Source organism: Sinocyclocheilus anshuiensis, unplaced genomic scaffold, assembly GCF_001515605.1.
Source record: "Sinocyclocheilus anshuiensis isolate Anshui unplaced genomic scaffold, SAMN03320099.WGS_v1.1 scaffold385, whole genome shotgun sequence".
Taxonomy (NCBI): domain Eukaryota; kingdom Metazoa; phylum Chordata; class Actinopteri; order Cypriniformes; family Cyprinidae; genus Sinocyclocheilus; species Sinocyclocheilus anshuiensis.
The window spans coordinates 579,963-598,516 of NW_015539876.1; the positions used below are offsets into that span (position 1 = coordinate 579,963).

An 18,554-nucleotide genomic window follows, 5' to 3' on the forward strand; every position below is an offset into this window, starting at 1 on the left:
TAATATAATATAATATAATATAATATAATATAATATAATAAAAAGAACTGTGCTGTTACCAATCTTGTCATTGATTCCACTCTCCACCAGTATCCTGAGTAGACCGCACAGAGTGCTAATAGCGTCAGCCTGCATCACCTCAGCATGAATCCCAGAGGATAGTGATAGTGTCTTCAACAGATTAACTGTACTGGTCAACATGATTGCAGTGGGGTGAACACTCTTCTCCATCACCTCCACTTCTAAGAGAAAGAGAGAGAGACTGTATAAATCAACATGGCAATTTTAAGACCAAGACTGGGTAGTAAATGCTTTGTTCTTTGGCATGACACACTACCAAAGTGCATCACAAACCTGTGTCGTCCTCTGTATCAGAGTCTTCTGTGGCCGGTTGGGTAGCAGGTGGCGGCTCGGCCAGTTTAAGGTCATACTTGCCCTCTTTGCCCATCCTGTAGGAATTGGTGCTGCTGGTGTCCCACTGGACACGAATCCAGCCATCTTCTCCCAACTCCCCAATCACACGGCCCAGGCCTGGTGGTGGCCCGTCCTAACACACACCAAACAGGAACATGAATAAACTGACCTGACAATGCCTTATCCACATTTGCAATGCAGAATTCATACAAGCGTGCACAAAATGCAAACACGTCAGCTTTAACTTACCTGATCTCCCCATTTCCAGTCAGGTCCTCTCATCACCCTAGTGCCAATCTTCATCATAGCTGCCAACTCAGGGCCAGAGGCAGGGAGAGGGGTGGGGGCCGTCTCCTTCCTGGACTCCTCGAGAACTGTAGCTGAGCCTCCATGAGCTACAGAGCTCGGATCCTCCTCACTGCTATCAGAGCTGGGACCTGTGCAATACAATGCCAACATATTCACAATCAAAAATTACAAAACACACTAAACAGTAAAGAACAGACCAGTCTGTGCCAATTGAAAATAGAACCAATATGTCCCTATAGAACAGAGATCAACTGACACGACAGAATAGAACCTACCTTACCCTATACAATAAAGTCCATCTGACCCCATTGTATTTAACCAATCTGACACAATACAACTGGCCCTATAAACTAAAACCCATCTGATTTAAGAAGAAAGCAAGTCAAGAGAAGGTCCTGACCAATGAGTCGAAGAACACTCTGGGTGAGGGCGAGGATGCCAGAGTTCAGCAGGAGACTGAGGCTGTTGGCTCCATGTTTGAGAGTGAGCATATGGAGCATGGCCAGCAAGAAGCGAGCCTGAGGAATGGTACCCAGACTGGGGCCTGCTGGGTTTTCATTAGTGATGGTCTGCAGAGGCACTGGCTGCACACCTGGAGGAGAGGAAACAACACTAAATACCGTACCATTCAAATAGTTGGGGTCAGAAAGATTTTTTTTTTCTTATTTCATATTTCAATTAAATGTTGTTCTTTTCAACTTGCTTTTCAAAGAATCCTGAAAAAAATTGTTTCCACAAACATACTAAGCAGCAAAAGCGTTTTCCGCATTGATAATGTGAAACTGTAGAATGGGGTAATGGTCAAAATTCAGTATTGCTATGACAGCAATAATTTACATTTTAAAATATATTCAAAGAGAAAACAGTTATTTTAAAGTGTAATAATATTTCATAATATTAATGCTTTTACTGCATTTTCTAACAAATAAATGTGGCCTTGGTGAGTATAACAGGCTTCTTTCCAACAAAATAAAACAATCTTACTGACCCCAAACTTTTGAACGGGTAGTGTACTTCAATACATTAATACATTAACATTAATTAAATGGGTTTTATGATTACTGCAATTGTTTGGATATAGTGTGAAATGACGTACCCAGCTCTTTGAACTTGACGCTGGCCTCCAACAAGATGTTGCGGATATTCTGGATGGCCCAGGCATAGAGCTTACCGAATGTCACCTCCAGCAGCATGCGGTTAAATGGAGGAATGAGATCTACATCTTTTAGACAGTCAGCAAGTGGTTCTCTATCAAGGCAAAACAGATATTAATGTAAATACAAACCAATGTTATTTACGAGATACTGTAGAGCAATACTAAAATAAGCTGCAAATCACAAAAGAATCTACTAAAAACATAAGAAATCAAACTTCCTGCTTATATTTTTATACTTGCCCAATATTGGTCCCTTCAGGTATGACTCTCTGCCAACCACAGAGCATGGCGTACTGTACAGAGGGCAGGAGGAAGTTTTTGGATGCCAGCTTCAACATAGTGTCTATACCCTCCAGCCGGACCTCAGCTCGCTCCAGCTGTACACAAGTGTCAGATAATATCAGGCTCCCATAGTTCTTTATGCCACAGTAATGTTAGGAGTTAAATAGTTTACATTTACAATAGTTAATCATTTACAGGTCAATTTTATGTTCAGAACTACCTTATTAGGCAAAAGAGATGGGAGTGGTTGAACTTCATTTTAACTACCTGTTTAAGGAGGCACTTTCTCATCTTCTCCACATCCAGCGGTTCCTCCTTCAGAGCAAACTCAACGATGGCACTCATGAGGCTGGACTGAGAGAAGGAGCCCTGAACGCTGTGCTTTAACCAGCGGTACTTCTGAACACTGCCTATGGTGTTTAGCAGAGGCTGCCACTTATCCTGCTATAAGATAAAAGAGAAGAAAATTAATAAGGCTGTCAATCAAATAACATTTTAATAGAATGAATTACATGATATGTTTAATTCATCAAATTAATTGTATAATAGGGCTGTCAAATCGATTAATTGCATCCAAAATAAAAGTATGGTTACATAATATATGTGTGTGTGTACTTTGTACATTTATATGTGTATATATAAATACAAACACATACATGTACATATTTCTTACACACACACACGCACACACACACACACACACACACACACACTAGGGATGTAACGATTCACTCAACTCACGATTCGCTTCACGGTTTTTTTTTATTCATACACAGTACACACACATATATTGTGCAAACACAAACTTTTATTTTGTATGCGATTAATCTTGATTAATCAATTTCACAGCCCTATTTTAATCATATTTGTAAAGAAAAGCTCCTCAATAGAGATGATTTAAGATATGTCAAATTTAATAACGCAAAGACCTATTCGATGAAAAACATTAAATCAACCAAAACAACACATTAAATGTTAATAAATAATCAAGTAGCAAGTAAATTAGTAAAAATAGTAAAATAAGTAAATAAATTAATAAAGACAATAAGTTTATGCCAAACAAAAAGAAAAAGCATAAATACTCTGAAATATACAGAACGCATAAGTGAATCCCCAAAGTAATTTTAACTGAAAACGCTGCTGTTGAAGGGGAAGGTATTTAAAGCAACTTTGAAAGGAACTGTCCTGTAGCTATAACACATGCAGATAACACCAAGATGACAGAGCCAGACACGCAAGAGTTATTTATAGAGACACACCACAGCTGTGATAGCCTCATCAGATCTTGCTGAGATATGCATAATTCCATTAGACAAAGCAAGAGAGAGAAAAATGCTGAAGGTAAATGGAGAACAGCAAACCTTTGGGGATTTGACAGTGGTTTGTTTCTTGTCCACAGGGGCAGGGCTGATGGGAGCAGGCAGCTCCTCATTGGTCCCTTCCCTCTCCATCTTGCACTCCTCCAGATCAGCTGACTCTGACTTCTTAGGCACTTAGAGATTAAGCAAAACATGCTATAATTATAAACTGAACATCCTTTTACACTGAACACTTAAATGAACTGTTAAGACTTGTCACCTCTCTTTTTGCGGCGGTCTCTGATCAGTTTCTGCGTGATCCTCTTCCAGCGAGGCTGAGAGCTCAGCAGCTTCAGTTTGGACACAATGGACAGGTCGTTACTGACGGCAGGTCTGAGCTCATTAAACAGGAAACGCAGCCTCTCGATCACTGGGGCGCACACCTCCTTATAAGAGCGGCCTTGCTCCTGGTGCGTCTGTACCAGACGAGGAAAAGGTCAGAGAGCGGGGTCAAAGAGGTCATCATGATGTAGATGACAAGGTGACATCCCACATTACATGACATTACCATGTATTAAAATCGAAAACTAAGGTACTAAAGTGTGTGTAATTACTCATTTAAATTTCATCTCAAATATGACAGCTTGTTCTGCATATTCCAAGGAAAAGGGTACAATGTATTGTAATACATACAACTGCAATACAAGAATATTTCCATTATTTAGATTGTCATTGCTCACTTTTATCAAAGAACACTTTGCCTGGTACACCATTCGACACACATCAATCACACATTTCGGAAGGGACCTCTGTTTCCCTTGGTCCACACCCAAGGCACATTGATCAACAAGCGAGAGGGCGACATGACCTTTATAAGAAAACAGAAATTGACAAACAACTCTGTTTAGAGTTTTTGGCTAGTTCACAGAGCAGGATTTCAGAAACTTGAAAAAAGAAAAAAAAAATGTATATATATATATATTAACTTAAAGTAGCTTATATGCTCTCTTATCTTGAGTTTTGGTGTGTGAATCCATATAACTTGCATAATTTCTTTTAATAAATCACATTGTTTTTATTCATTTTTTTATTTTTTCATTAATAAAACAATACATTTATATTTTGAGTACAAATCACCATTGAGGCTTTTAGTAACTTATGTTATGTTTAACTTATTTTTATATTACTTAAAATAAATATATATAAGTTATAAATATGTTATATAAGTAAGATGCATCTGTCTTTGCAACATTTTTTCCTTGAACTTTTCACTGACCCCTCAGAACCCACGTTCAGCCCCAGTTTGATCGCTCTGAACATTGACTGATTATAGCTTTATAGATTATAGCTTTTTTTGCTGCCAAATACACTCTGGGTATAGTTTATATGATTCACACCTACAATGTGTTGTTGTTTTTTTCCTGAAATGGTAAAATGCAAAAGCACCCAGATCTTCCCATCTCTGCTTGTTATCTGAGTTCATCAATTACTGTCAGTTTCTCTGTCCGACTCATCTTGTGTGTTTCTTTGTCATCTCTGGAGATAAGGTGTCACATCTCGGAACGAGGTGCTATTGAGGAAGACATGCTATCACTTCTCACTATGATGATGATCGAGATATTTGCACTCTCAGTTAGGTGATATGGTCACTCCACTGAATGACTTGCAATGAAACTCTAGCATATATTTTGTCCTGGCTACATTCTGAAGTGGTGCGAAACAGCAGACTGGAATCCTTGGGACAAGTAGCAACGTTTCAGGTAATCAAAGGCGACAGGTGCCATTAAGGACAGGTGAACTCATGGTTCTAATGGCTGCTAAAAGGACAATTACCTCTTCTCTTGCAAGTTCATATGTCAAAAGGTCAAGTCTAGGTCTCATTCCTTACTCATGAGCCTATTTTGGTTAAAGACATGATCACACATAGTTCATCAGGTAGTATATTGTTTATGTTGCTAAGGGTGTTGCGGAGTGATACACAGAACCGTGGTTATTGTCGTGCTTTATTGTGATTAAAACACAGCTGCTGGCCAATCAGAATCAAGGACTGGAACTAACGGTTTTATAATATTATTTATAAACTGATCTAGTAAGTGGTACATACTCCTCTTAATGAAATACAACAACAGAGGTATATACATGGTGTAAACAGAGCCAAGGATGCATTTTTTGGGTGTTATTTCACTGGTTCTTTTATAATTTTCTGCCTTTTATTTATTTTTGCAAAGAACTAATATGACAACATTGGCCTCTCTGCTGCCCCCACTAGTTTTGGAGCACCCATGGCATTATGTTCGATAAGCAAACTGACATTTTTTTTTTTTTTGGCAAATGAGAAATAAATACGTTAGAAAAAACATTAATTTGAAGTTTGTGTTCATTAACTTAAGTTAAATGTCACAACATGACTTGTCATGTGATCTCAAAATGGCAGCCACCATGTGGGAGGCCTGTATGTAGCATAAAATCTGTTTTTAAACCAGTGAAATTTCATAAATACAGAGCAGCCGCCACCACTCAAGACAACAAGAACTTTTTAAGTTACCAAGGTCCTGGTGCTTGAGAAAGCAGCAGAGCAGCAGGCGGCCCACTTCCTCTACAGGATGTTCAGGCGGAAAAGTGATGGGAGTGATGAGATGGTACTGTTTACAACACCGCTCGATTTGGCATAGAAAGTCCTGCAGCAAATAAGAAAGAACCCCACATTAACCATCAGAACACATCCCAAATCCTACGGTCTCTCTTCTGATAAACAATCTGACAGTGAAATATTAGGGAATGGGCTGTATAATAAGTAATACTAAATGAAGAGACAAATAAATGATACTCTTTCACTGTGTATGACCTTCACAGTGTGGTCCTGGGTGTTGTTGTCAGCGATGGCCTGCAGGAAGGGCTGGGCGTGATCACTCAGGGTGATTCTGTGGCAGTAGAGTTTGGCTTTGTCTGGTGTGGTGGTCCCAGGAGAACTGCAGTTGTCCTCATCCTTCTCCTCATTATAATTATAGTGGATCTGACTCGTCTGAAGACCACCAAAGAAAATCGATGACTGGAGCCATTCTGGAAGGTATAAGATTAAAGGCGATTTAAAATGTGAAACATTTTAAAATGTCTTATCTTTTTTTTTTTACTTTGTAATTGTACATAAAAAAATATTGTATATATCATGTTTGTTTTCTTTTTAAATTCCCTTTTTTAATTTTTGTTTTATTTTTTATATTTGTTTCTTGGATTTTTTGTAATTTATGTATTGATTTTTTGATAAACCACTGAAACGTTTGCAATATTATAACCTAAATAAATAGACTCACTGGCACATTCTAACTCTATGCGAGAGAGAGGGGTGCTCATAGCCAGATATGAGGCATGTAGCCCCAATAGCAGACCAAGGTTTCTCTCAGCATCTATCAGAGGTGAGGACAGACTGCTCAAGTCAGGCATTGTCACCATTTCCTGGTTGGGCTGGAGAATGACAAGAGGCAAAAACAAGAAGAAACATGAAGTCCAAACATTCTGAGAATAAAACAGCTTGAAACTGTAATGCAAAAGTAAGACAGACCTCCATGTACTGTCCCACACAGAAAGCTTGCATGAACTCCCTGGTGTCTTCAACCTGTAGAGTGGCCTCTAAAGCTACCACAGGATCTTCTCCTGCAAACTGGGCTGTGGGGGGAAACAGATGTCAATAAACTCTTTATTTGAAAATGAACTTCAAGTAAAAGGTTTCAGTCCTTTTTGTAATGTTATACCGAGGATGCTGTTCCCAGTTAGAGTTTGAGTCTGGAAGTCTTTAATGTCATAAACCTTCCCATCAATGACAGTCCAGAAGCCGCCATCTTTGTTATGATTCTCCAGGTCAGCTTTACGGATAAGCGACACTTCCTCATTGTTCTTTGAGCTCGACCCATTAAAAAAGAAACCTGCAAAGAAAGAGAGGCTCAGCTTATTGTGCTTCACTGCTCTTCATTTACAATATTGCGCTTTTCTGCTTTCAATTAACTTTAGTAAACTGACTAAATATTGTGTTTAAAAACATTCCAAGTTTATCACATAGAGAGATCAAGAGATTTTAAAATGCATAAATATATACATACTAGATCAAAGCATTACTCAATTAAGCAATCAGACTATCTTGGTTATGAAGGAAGTGTGTGAATTGATCTTTCACATACCCATGAGTCCAGGCCAGGCGAGATCCTCATTATCATCTCTCTCCATACCAGGGGCAAGATGGTTAAAACGGTCCACGTGCTCTAGAAGAGCACCGAGGAGAGGAATGGATCCAGTCTCCTGCATCAGGCCAGCATCATGGGTCAGCAGTAGCATGATGGACACAATCAACTCTGGTAGCAAAACACCTGGAGGATGAAGAAACAGGATGGCTTGCAAATGAAAATGCATCAGCCATTGCTTTGCATTTTTTTTAATAAAATATTCACACGACATTTTTTTTAATTCTCTTATTATTTATTCACCCTCATGTTATGTCCAATCCAGTTTGCTGTTATTTATTCATAGAATCTGTGAGATACAAATTCTCATAGCTCTCAAATCAAATTAGGCGCAAGTTGGACGTCAGTTCAAAATCAAATTTCATTTGTTTAGGCATGTCTTCTGAACAAAAGTCATGATGTCAAACTCTTTATACCATATTTGATTTAAGGAGTACAGTGGTGGGGAGGATTTTCAATGGAAAACATCTTAAATTTCAATCTCCTCCTCACTTAAGAAAAGAGAGACTTCAGAAGAACAAATAACCGCACATAGGTTTGGAATGGCATGAGGGTAACTAATTTTCAGAATTTAAATAAACAGAATTGTCATATTTGGATGAATTATTCCTTCAATGCTAGAATTGTTCTGAAGCCATGATTTGAATATGGTGAATTTTATATAGTAACATGTCATTTTCACCTGTGAGATCTCCCTCAAGGACACGTGCCACCTCTGCAAAGTGACGATGACTGTTGAGGGCGATGCTGGTGGCCACAGGAAGAATATCTCCAATGTGTGTGCACAGCAAAGCCATGTACTTCTTCAAAAGAGACCCCACTCCCAGAATCTCTGAGTGACTCAAAGCTGTGACAATGAGAGATACTGTTGACTGGATGCTCAAATGGTGGCTTCTGTAACAAAATCCCTCCCCCAAAAATTAAGTTCTTCTACTTACTGTATCCTCCCACACCCACAGTGCCACTGACCCCCACGTACAACTTGCAGACCAACAGCCTCTGGAAGCGCAGCAGTAGGTCCAGAGAGGCTGAGCGCTCCTTGCTGACCTGCTCCGTGTCTTGGCAGTTTGAGATTCGTCGTGCCACATCCTTAAGACGAGCTATAGTCTGTGAAGCAATGTTTCTACAGAACAAAACGCAAGGAAGAGTGTTACTACAGGCTATGAAGTTCAAAGTGTCACTTCTGCTAAAACCCTCTGTAAGATTACAAATGTTTCATGTATTGAACACAGAAAAGTGAATCTCTGAAGTACCTGAGCAGCTGTTGGACAAGCTGGACCAATGGAAGGCTCTGTTTGTTTGTTGACTCATAGATGCCAGTGTTGATCAGGTCTTTGTCCAGTGTAGTGCGACAGCGATGCAGAGAGGACGCACTGGCTTCCTGCTCATCGATTTCCTTCTCTTTCTGTGCCTCTTTCTTTGCCTCAATATCCTAATAGAAGATACGCAGAGAAAGAAGTTAACTAGAATGTCAAATCAAAACAAAAACAAGACAGAAAAAAAACAAAACACAAAACAAAACCAAACGAAAAATAAAATAACAGTGTATATACACGTTTCGGATAACAGCTTACACAATTATTTAAAATGTAAATGATTTTTGACACTTTTCCCTCAGGGGTCATGAATCCGTTTCCTCCTCCGTTTGAAGTGACAAATTAATAAAACATGCTGACCTGGATCTCAGCCGTGATGGCAGCATTCAAAGCGGATTCCAGCCCTCCGTCCGCCATCAGACTACTAACCAAGAGGTCGATCATGAAGCGACGGCCAGGACTTACACTCATCTCATTAGCAGATGCTAAAAAACACAGAAATGCTTTTGACCATCAATGCTGTGATAGAAACAAACATGACTTCTTGTGATAACAGAATCTATGGTACTAAGATGATTTATCCACTAGATAAAGTTGCTAGATGTAAACTAGCCAACTGCATATAAATTAAGAGTGACAATGCAGAATCATGAAAGAAAACACTGACTATTGATTAAGAGATGCAAATAGTACTAAGTGTTATCTAGCAGTTTTCCAAGCACAGAATGTATGCACCGACCTGCATTGGGCAGCAGTGAGGACAGGGCTCTTGCTCTTTCCTCTGCAGTGGGCAGTAGCACTGACCAGCCACTCTGGAGCACAGCCTGGGCGGCCGCCTGCACAGTGTTTAAAACCCCCGCATTGCTGGCCAGCGTCACCACCGTCTGCTTGAGGTTATTAAGCAGCCCACTTCCCAGGCCCAGACCCAGCTCCTCAGGGTCCACCTGGTTACTGATGGCTGCATGGAGCTGAAACAGTTACAATACAATGACAATTTTCATTTCTAGGTGAACTATCCTTTTAAGAGGACATAAGCTCTACCATTCAAACAGGTATTTCAGAATAAATCAATGTACATTGCAATTTAAATGGCAGTAACCTGAAATTTTATATGACTGACCTGTAGTCTGAGCAGGTTTAGAGCAGCTACAACCATGCACTCTTTCTCCTGCGGTGGTGGCCAATCAGAGCTGCCATCCATGCCCTCGCTGACCTGCCGAAGCAGCAGGTCCAGCTGGTCAAAGGTCATAGTGCACACGTCCACCACGAATGGTACACGGAGCCCCACGGACCACTCAGAGCATGACGACCACGCAAAACTCTGAGAGACAGAATATAAAGATAAGAAGCATGCAGTCAAAAGCATTATACAATGAATTACATCCTTGTAAAAGACAGGTCATACCTGGCCAGGACCGCAGGAGATGCCCACTATATGTTTGGAATTGAGGCCCGGCAGGGCTTTAGGCTGCTTCTTATTGGAGAAGAGAGTGTCAAAGTGCTGTAGTTTATCGTTACTGCCCCAGCTGTGCACCTCCCCTTCTTCTGTGAGGGCCAGGCAGTGTGTAGAGCCAACCGCTACATCCACCACCCTCTTACCTAAATTGACAAAGAATTAAATGTTATGAGCAAACTTCAGATTTAAAAAATGCAGATGAAAACTGGTAATCAAGTCAAAATAAACCATCTTTTGAAATGTATGCTGATAAAGTCAACATGAAATGCCATTTGTACACCATTTTGCTTCCATAATGTAACATTTACAAGTGAAACAAGTGAATATTAATTATTTAAAAAATGTAGGGAGAGACTTGATTTGATCCATCTGGAACTGAATCTGAATCTAAATCTGGATTGTGAAAAGTGGCTATTCCATAACAAAATGGAGAATGAGAAATGGCATTGGAGGACTACTCCCCTCCTGAAACAGTCAGCACCTACTTTTTGAGCCACTGAATAACTAAATTAACTGTTAGCCAGAAATGCTGTATTACCTACAGTAATGCCTAAATATTTGTCTATTGGTTAAAATGAAGCATACTGCAGGTGACATCATTGCAAAGTCCTTTCAGAGGCAGAGCAAGATATTATAGATATATTTATATTCTATTATAATATTATCGTATCAGCTTTAAATATTTACAAATTAAATATTTGTATAATTTAAAACAAAATTTATTTTAATAGATTTAGTTAACAATAATAACACAGTTATATTTTAATAAAAGACTACAAAAAAAATCATCCTTTGGAATAATATGTGCATTAAACATTCACAATGAGTAATTTTTCCAAATATGATTAGGGATATGCATTTAAAAAAAAAAAAAAAAAAAAGTCATTCCGACTTTGGCGTCAGTTTTCAAAAACCTGAGATGTGTATTTTGTGAAAACGCAAAACGCAAAAACAGTGGAAAACACTGAACCTTGTAGACTGTCAAGCAGTTTGGGATAGCGGACGTGTTCGTCAGTGCCATGGCCGAGTCTTTGATTGTCTCCTTTGCCCCAGGTGTACACTTGTTCAAAATAAATTGTTGTTTAAAAAAAAAAAAACATTCTACTGATCAAAGATATCTGAAAAAAGCTTTCCACAAAATAACCAGCACGCAAATAATAAGAAATCGGTATATTAAAATAACTTCTGAAAGATCAAAAATAATCTTTGACAACAGAAACAAATTACACGTTAAAATAAATGAAAATTAATATATTAATAAACAGGTAACTTAAATTGCAATAATATTTCACAATATTACTGTTTTACTGTATTTTTTAACAAACAAAATGCAGCCTTGGTGAGCATTAAAAACATTTTAAAAAATCGTATCTACCCCAAACTTCTGAGACTTTGGCGTCAGTTTTCAAAAACCTGAGATGTGTATTTTGTGAAAACGCAATGGGTGAAAACAGTGGAAAACACTGAACCTTGTAGACTGTCAAGCAGTTTGGGATAGCGGACGTGTTCGTCAGTGCCATGGCCGAGTCTTTGATTGTCTCCTTTGCCCCAGGTGTACACTTGTCCATCTTTAGTAAGAGCTACGGAGAACTGGCTCCCACAGCACACCTTCACGATATCCAAATCCTGTAACTTCTCCACGAGTTTAGGCGTTTTGCATCCATCACTGCCCCCACGGCCAAGTTTACCATAGTCTCCATCACCCCACGACCATACCTGACCTGTAAAGAGCATGCAAGAGAAATGATCATGCCATCCACTCATCATCTTAAAACCACTGCCAGAAGTGCCCTTATCAGATGTCGCACCATTCTCAGTCACAGCGAGGGTCTGAGCATCTCCACTTCCACAGGCCACATCAATCACCTTAAGCCCCTTTAGAGCAGATACCAGCAGGGGAGTGGTCTGGTCCTCACTAGAGCCTTCAGAAAAAACATACACACATCATTTAACTCTGTCCTGAGGTAAGATCCTATATGTCTTGTTATAAACAGCAGTGGATTTTAGCTGGATTTGTACTGGAGATGTTACCGTGGCCCAGCCTGCCATAGTTTCCTCTGCCCCATGTGTACAGCTCTCCATCTGCTGTGATCGCTGCGCTGTACGTGCTGCCACATGCAATGTGAATAACTTGCTTCCCCGCCGGCCTCCCTGAGAATACTGCAATCATGGTGGGTTCCTCTAAATACCTGTAGAAGTGCAAAAAATAAACAAAATGGATTTTCTGTGATTCATTGTATACAAAGAACTATATACTGTTTTTATATTACATAGTACTGTTTTTGGCTGGCTGGAATGGTTGGTTTTGACTAGTGGTCGACCGATATATCAGCTTTGGCATTTTTCAAATATCGGCATCAATCAGTTTTTCTGTTTGGCCGATGTGTTCGAAGCGTTTATTTTGATGGCGCACCGGACTTTTATTTTGATGGTGCTGAGAACGACAGTGCCTGAGAACACAATCTTTGAATGTCTAATAAACATTTTATTTCACAAACCTTGCAGACTTAGTCGAATCCAGCTGTGAGAGCGTGCATTCATATCCTGCATGATCGGATATGAATGCACTCTGCGTGACGGTCGGTCTGTGCGAATGGAATGCGGACAGGAGGAGAGTTCAGCTTCACGAGACACACGATCGACAAACTTTAAACTCGTGATTTCAAACTATGGTGTGCTTTATCCATTTGCCCACTGTCATATTCATGTCATTTTCATTGTGAGCTATATGTAAAATGAGTGTTACCTTGGCTTTAGTTTTCCAATGCACAAACCTCCCAGATTACTGAGTGCCTTGTTGGTTGCAGTGTTTACTTGCTTTTTATTTATGTATTTAAAATGATTATTTAAAAAAAAAGAATTGTGAAAAATACTGTAATAGGATTTCAGAATCAAGAAGTGGTAATCGTATTTTTTAACAAACAAAATGCAGCCTTGGTGAGCATTAAAAACATTTTAAAAAATCGTATCTACCCCAAACTTCTGAACTGTAGTGTATATACTGTATATGGATCTGAGAGATATAATAGGAAGTTTGATGACGTTGGTGTGCACTTACGTGGTGTCTCCATGTCCCAGCCTGCCTCCATCTCCACAACCCCAGGAGAATACCTCCCCATTGACTGAAAGAGCCAAGTAGTGCTGCCCATCCGGGTGAGCGGCAAGCTTCATTATTTTCCTGGATGACAATGCGTGGACTAGCATAGGGGCCTGACAGGAAATCACAGGTTTATTAGTTTAGTGTGCATTCCAAAGTAGAAAATATAAAGAGACTATTATGGGTCAGCAAGAGCTATACAAGAGCTATGGGAGAGAGAAAAAAAACAGCTAACAAAATGAGGGACTCACTAGTGTAGTGCTTTTGTAATTTTGTGTGTAGACAGCACCAGTGATGGTCAGGATGAGGAAACCCTTCTCTGAGCCGACAATCTGTGTGACGCCCAGGTTTGACAGTGCCTTGCACTGAATTGGTCCATTCACATTAGCATAAGGCTTCCATCCAAGCAGACCCCAACCAATCACCTCCTGCAGGGTACCCTGGAAGTGGGAAGACATGAAGAGATTGAGCTCTATGAAGAATGATTTTGTTTTCCTCATAGAGATCATAATTACAAACAAGGATTCCCTGGGGCTTCCTAGAGAGTCACTGTGCTCTTGAGTCAGGAAGCAGCTTCAACACAAACAACAAAAAAGGGGGACTCTAGGAAGGGCTGGGCGATATAGCTAAAATAAAATTTATCAACGATATAATGTTTCATATCGTTCGGTATGGTTCGAAAATTATTGACATTTTTTATAACCTTTTTTAAAACAAAGAGCAATAGAACATTTTTTTTACATTTAACCACTGTATTTTTAAATTAACCCAATTTGAGACAAACAACAAATATTTTTGTTTTAACAGTCAAACACAACATAAAAATTAAACAAATATCCCATTTCTAATGTTTTATATGCAGATTAAATAGGTCTGAAGGAAACTTTTGGCTTGTCTCCCGAGGCCACAGGAGGGCGCAATGAGCAAAATAATGCAGCATTAAATTGCCAATGCAAAGGAAATAACTGTCTATAAAAAGAAAAACGTGCATTACGTCTAAATTAACTAATATAAATCAAACATAATTTCGCAAATTGCATAAACAAAACAGCATCATGTATTTATGCATTGATTAATACAAAGAGCCGAATCGCCCATCACACAGATTGCCTTTAAAAACATAAGAGACGCAGTGAAAAGGAATAAACCTCCACAAATTCATGACACGCTTTCTAAAAGTTTAAACTGTTTTAACTTTGCATGGCTACATCTCTTGTGTGAGACGTGAGAGCAGCAGTCATATTTGCTGAATATGCGTTCTGTGTGATGGCTTGGTTTCGGTTTTAACCTAATCCAGATCTTCTACGCATTGAGCTACTATATTTCTCTATTATTTTGAGAATAATAATAGAGAATGTTTCTTCCTGTATGACAAAGAAAATGCAAATAAAATGTCAAGACACGGTTGAGCGTGTTGCATGCAGTACCTTGTTAGAGGTGGGTGAGCTGCACTGCGGGGGGCTGCATGGGGCTGCCAGGCGGTCCAAGTGTGCCATGATGACTACAGCTGTCTGCCGCAGATCAATGGCCAGGTCATTATCTTGAGGCAGTGTATGGTAGCGCAGAAAACTCTCGTTTGGGCTCAAAGGGGCCGAAAGGATCTGAGAACATAAGTAGCCAGATATAAAACCTGGAAGGACAGTGCAGTTATAACAATTATTCAGGGATTCAATCTCACCTCAATCTCCTCTTGGGGAACATGCTCCTCCTTACTACTGTGGATGTTCTGGAAGCGCTGCAGGAGGGGCAGCAAGGGGGCGCTGGTGCCTTGGGTCGAGCGCTCATTATCCATTTCTCTGGTTCCACTGTCCCAGAGCCTCAGCAACAGCAGAACTGCAGACAGCAGCTGACTACAATACAAACACAGGCAAAAGCGATTTAAGAGTATTTATGAATAAGACCCTTCAGTTCTATCAAAAGTCTCAGAAAAGTCGCATGCAAGGTCCAAAATTAACTCTAGGTAAGGGCCAACTGAGAGTAAAAACTGGCTTTCGGTTTCAGCCAATAATGTTTTTAGGAATTTTAGCAAAATGTATTTTGGACAGTGGTCATATGTAACAGCATGCTGAATACCTGAGAGTTCCTCGCTGCACTGCAAGCTCCAGCAGAATGGCCAGGGCCAAGTGCTGATCCTGCAGGGGAATGTTACTGGCCGCTTTTCCACTTGCACTTCCGTGGATGTCACTGAAAAACAAAATAAGAGTCAAATGAGCTTAAATAGTAAAGAGCTTTAGGAATGTGTGGATTTATGATCAGTTTGTGTTAAAAATAAAGTTGAGGTCAGAAAGAATTTTTTAAAAAGCAAGGATGCTTTAATTGATCTAAAGTTACAGTAAGTACATTTATAATGTTAAAAAAATCTTTCAAATAAATGCTTTAGGTGTTTTCAACTTTCTATTTAACAAAAAAATCTGATTAAAAAAAATCACTAACATTAATCAGTAAAACGGTTTTCAACATTGATAAAAATGTTTCTTGAGCACCAAATCAGCATAGTAGAATTATTTCTGAAGGATCATGTAACTCTGAAGACTTAAGTAATGACTTCTGAAAGTTCAGCTATGTCATCACAGGAATAATTACATTTCTAATAATATTTTTACTGTATTTTTGATTAAATAAATGCAATCTCGGTGAACATTTTAAAAGTCTTCCTAAACCTCATACTTTTGAAGGATAGTCTAAGCTTTCTAGTTGGAAGATAAAAACTTATTAAACAATAATTAATATTTCTACTTCTGCATTTGTGAATAGTGAAGATGACTGGTAAACCTGAGGAATTTGGTAGCCCTCTCGACCACCTCCAGCCAGACGGGCGACACTGTGCCCTCATCAAACAGGGTAGCTTCTGGGAGAGCCCGCAGAGCGTCCAGAGACTCCTGCAGTAACTCACTGCACAGGTCTGCATCATCTCCTGAGATGCCACAAATTAATAAAGTCAATTAATGAGCGTGAATATAAGACTTCTTTGTATAGTATACATTTTAATGCTTTAACGGCTGTCATTATCATGCAGTGCTTTAGCTACCAGACAGTCTGCAGTGTCAAAAATTTTTAAAAATCAAATCAAACGTTTATACAGAAGTTGCATCTTTAAATTTAATATTAATAGTTAATTAATTAATAATTTAATTTAATATTAAACATTTTAAAATGATTCCATGATAAACTCCATTCAAATGTATAGTTAAGTTATACATTAAATATTATACTGTTAAATATATACATTAAATAATGTCTATTTGTGGATAATCCAGTTAATTTAAGGAACATTATCTTTACATTATATTTTGTAACAACTTAAACTTAAAACAGCACAACTAGCATAGTAAAACAGATCATTCCAGCAGTACAAATCAATACAGTCCACTGCCTTTTAAGTGGCTCACTGCTTTATTATTAAATGAACTATAGACCATGATAGCATTCAGCTCCATGTATGATCTCTTATGATGTCTCTATCCCACCAAAGACAGGAAAACCAGAACACTATAAACTTTATTACAGGATAAACATTCACCCATCCAATAGTCATCTTTTCTCTTATATTCTCACAACTATGGCAGTTCAGCTCAAATCCAGCTCTCGGCTGTTCAATGGAATGTGCATATGGCTCAGGTTTCAGGGCACCTTTATTTCCCGGGCCAGAGAGGCTGTATCCACCCATTCCCTGTGGACACTGTGCTGCACTGTTTTCAACATCTAAACAGATCACAACTAGGATCTCCCACCAGTCTGCAACCTTCTGCTTAGACTCAGAGTTGAGGGCAAACGTAAGCAGAATTTTCTGTTCTGATTGTAGCTGAAACCCTGAGTTAAACTGCAAAGTCGACCTTTTGTAGCACCACTTCCTACCTGAAGTGAAGATTAATGATCAGCCCAAAGAAAAACATGTGCTTCACATTAAGCCTATAAAATCTAGAAGCTGAGCAATTATTTGACTCAACAACTATTGTAAATGTAAGCCACATTGAAAGGTTTGACAGAAACTCATTTAAGTCCATTAAAACTGTTACACTAGATACACGAGTCAATTATATGATTGCCTGCCTTCATATGCTTCGTGTTTATTAATGTTTGTGTCAATATTTCCAAGAACCTGGTTCTGGAGAGATGGGTTTTGGTTATTGAAGACAATAGTCTGTCTTTGCATGTCATTTCACATGCAGATTGGTATGACATAGGACAGGGGATTGAGAAGTAAAATACAATGGCAAAGTGACCTACTCATTAAATAGAACATTACATTTCTGAACAGGTGATCTGTATATATAACCTCATATGAGCCACAGAACAATTGGAGATTTAGATAACACAGAAAATACTTGTAAAGTAGCAGAAAATCCTCTGCTTATGTTAAACCACCCTTTCCAAGAATTAGATTTTAGAAGGATCTCACAAACAAACAGATGCCATTGACATTTTGTCAACAGAAGTGCAATTGTAAATACAGCACATTTTGGGTAATGAATACAGGGTAGTGTGCAAGTAACTTTCATGGCTAGCCAAACCATGCTGGAAATGGCTTACCAGATCTCCAGGCTCGGCGAAGAAAGGCAAAGGCAAAGGAAAGAGCTGCTCTTGATCCCACCCTAGCCAAACCCTCCACTCCTTTACTGACTGGCCGAGTACTGAAGAAACAGACAAAAACATTTCGGCCAATTATTTTCATTGCTTCTATATTGAGGAGTTTAAAATGTAATCCAATATCAATCAAAGCTCTTTTCCTTATACCTTTTGTTATCAACGGCAGAGAGCGGAGGGCTGGGGGGACTCTTCCAGCGCACTTTGTACTTTTCCTCCATCATGCTGTGGGTGAGTGAGATGAGGTAGCGCTCCAGGATCACCAGTCTCTGGCCCAGGCGCAGGGTGGAGAGTGTGCTCTTAGCCGTCTGTGAAGACAGCTTCTGTTGGTCGTCTACCAGCGCCATCAGACAGTCCTTTAGCTCTCCAGTTTCTGTGCAAACAATGAAAAAAAAAAAAAGTAAAATATA

At 39.2% G+C, this 18,554-nt stretch overlaps 1 protein-coding gene across 1 annotated transcript in view; it reads right to left on the reverse strand.

The window, feature by feature from the left end:
* Window positions 1–18,554, reverse strand: part of LOC107685329 (E3 ubiquitin-protein ligase HERC2-like) — a 61,791-nt gene that overhangs the window by 33,519 nt on the left and 9,718 nt on the right. Inside the window, exons 5-38 of the mRNA XM_016481880.1 lie at window positions 18,295–18,517; window positions 18,091–18,191; window positions 16,333–16,474; window positions 15,634–15,744; window positions 15,239–15,410; window positions 14,988–15,161; window positions 13,812–14,000; window positions 13,522–13,673; window positions 12,495–12,652; window positions 12,272–12,385; window positions 11,933–12,184; window positions 10,413–10,606; window positions 10,128–10,328; window positions 9,747–9,975; window positions 9,368–9,492; window positions 8,945–9,123; window positions 8,630–8,814; window positions 8,374–8,538; window positions 7,632–7,817; window positions 7,209–7,379; window positions 7,019–7,122; window positions 6,771–6,921; window positions 6,305–6,519; window positions 6,005–6,137; window positions 4,200–4,327; window positions 3,740–3,935; window positions 3,523–3,653; window positions 2,429–2,605; window positions 2,120–2,256; window positions 1,820–1,971; window positions 1,124–1,315; window positions 664–851; window positions 355–547; window positions 60–242 (exon numbers count right to left, since the gene is read on the reverse strand). Of these exons, the coding sequence (XP_016337366.1) occupies window positions 60–242; window positions 355–547; window positions 664–851; window positions 1,124–1,315; window positions 1,820–1,971; window positions 2,120–2,256; window positions 2,429–2,605; window positions 3,523–3,653; window positions 3,740–3,935; window positions 4,200–4,327; window positions 6,005–6,137; window positions 6,305–6,519; window positions 6,771–6,921; window positions 7,019–7,122; window positions 7,209–7,379; window positions 7,632–7,817; window positions 8,374–8,538; window positions 8,630–8,814; window positions 8,945–9,123; window positions 9,368–9,492; window positions 9,747–9,975; window positions 10,128–10,328; window positions 10,413–10,606; window positions 11,933–12,184; window positions 12,272–12,385; window positions 12,495–12,652; window positions 13,522–13,673; window positions 13,812–14,000; window positions 14,988–15,161; window positions 15,239–15,410; window positions 15,634–15,744; window positions 16,333–16,474; window positions 18,091–18,191; window positions 18,295–18,517 (5,703 nt within the window). The remainder of the gene's footprint in view (window positions 1–59; window positions 243–354; window positions 548–663; window positions 852–1,123; window positions 1,316–1,819; window positions 1,972–2,119; window positions 2,257–2,428; window positions 2,606–3,522; window positions 3,654–3,739; window positions 3,936–4,199; window positions 4,328–6,004; window positions 6,138–6,304; window positions 6,520–6,770; window positions 6,922–7,018; window positions 7,123–7,208; window positions 7,380–7,631; window positions 7,818–8,373; window positions 8,539–8,629; window positions 8,815–8,944; window positions 9,124–9,367; window positions 9,493–9,746; window positions 9,976–10,127; window positions 10,329–10,412; window positions 10,607–11,932; window positions 12,185–12,271; window positions 12,386–12,494; window positions 12,653–13,521; window positions 13,674–13,811; window positions 14,001–14,987; window positions 15,162–15,238; window positions 15,411–15,633; window positions 15,745–16,332; window positions 16,475–18,090; window positions 18,192–18,294; window positions 18,518–18,554) is intronic.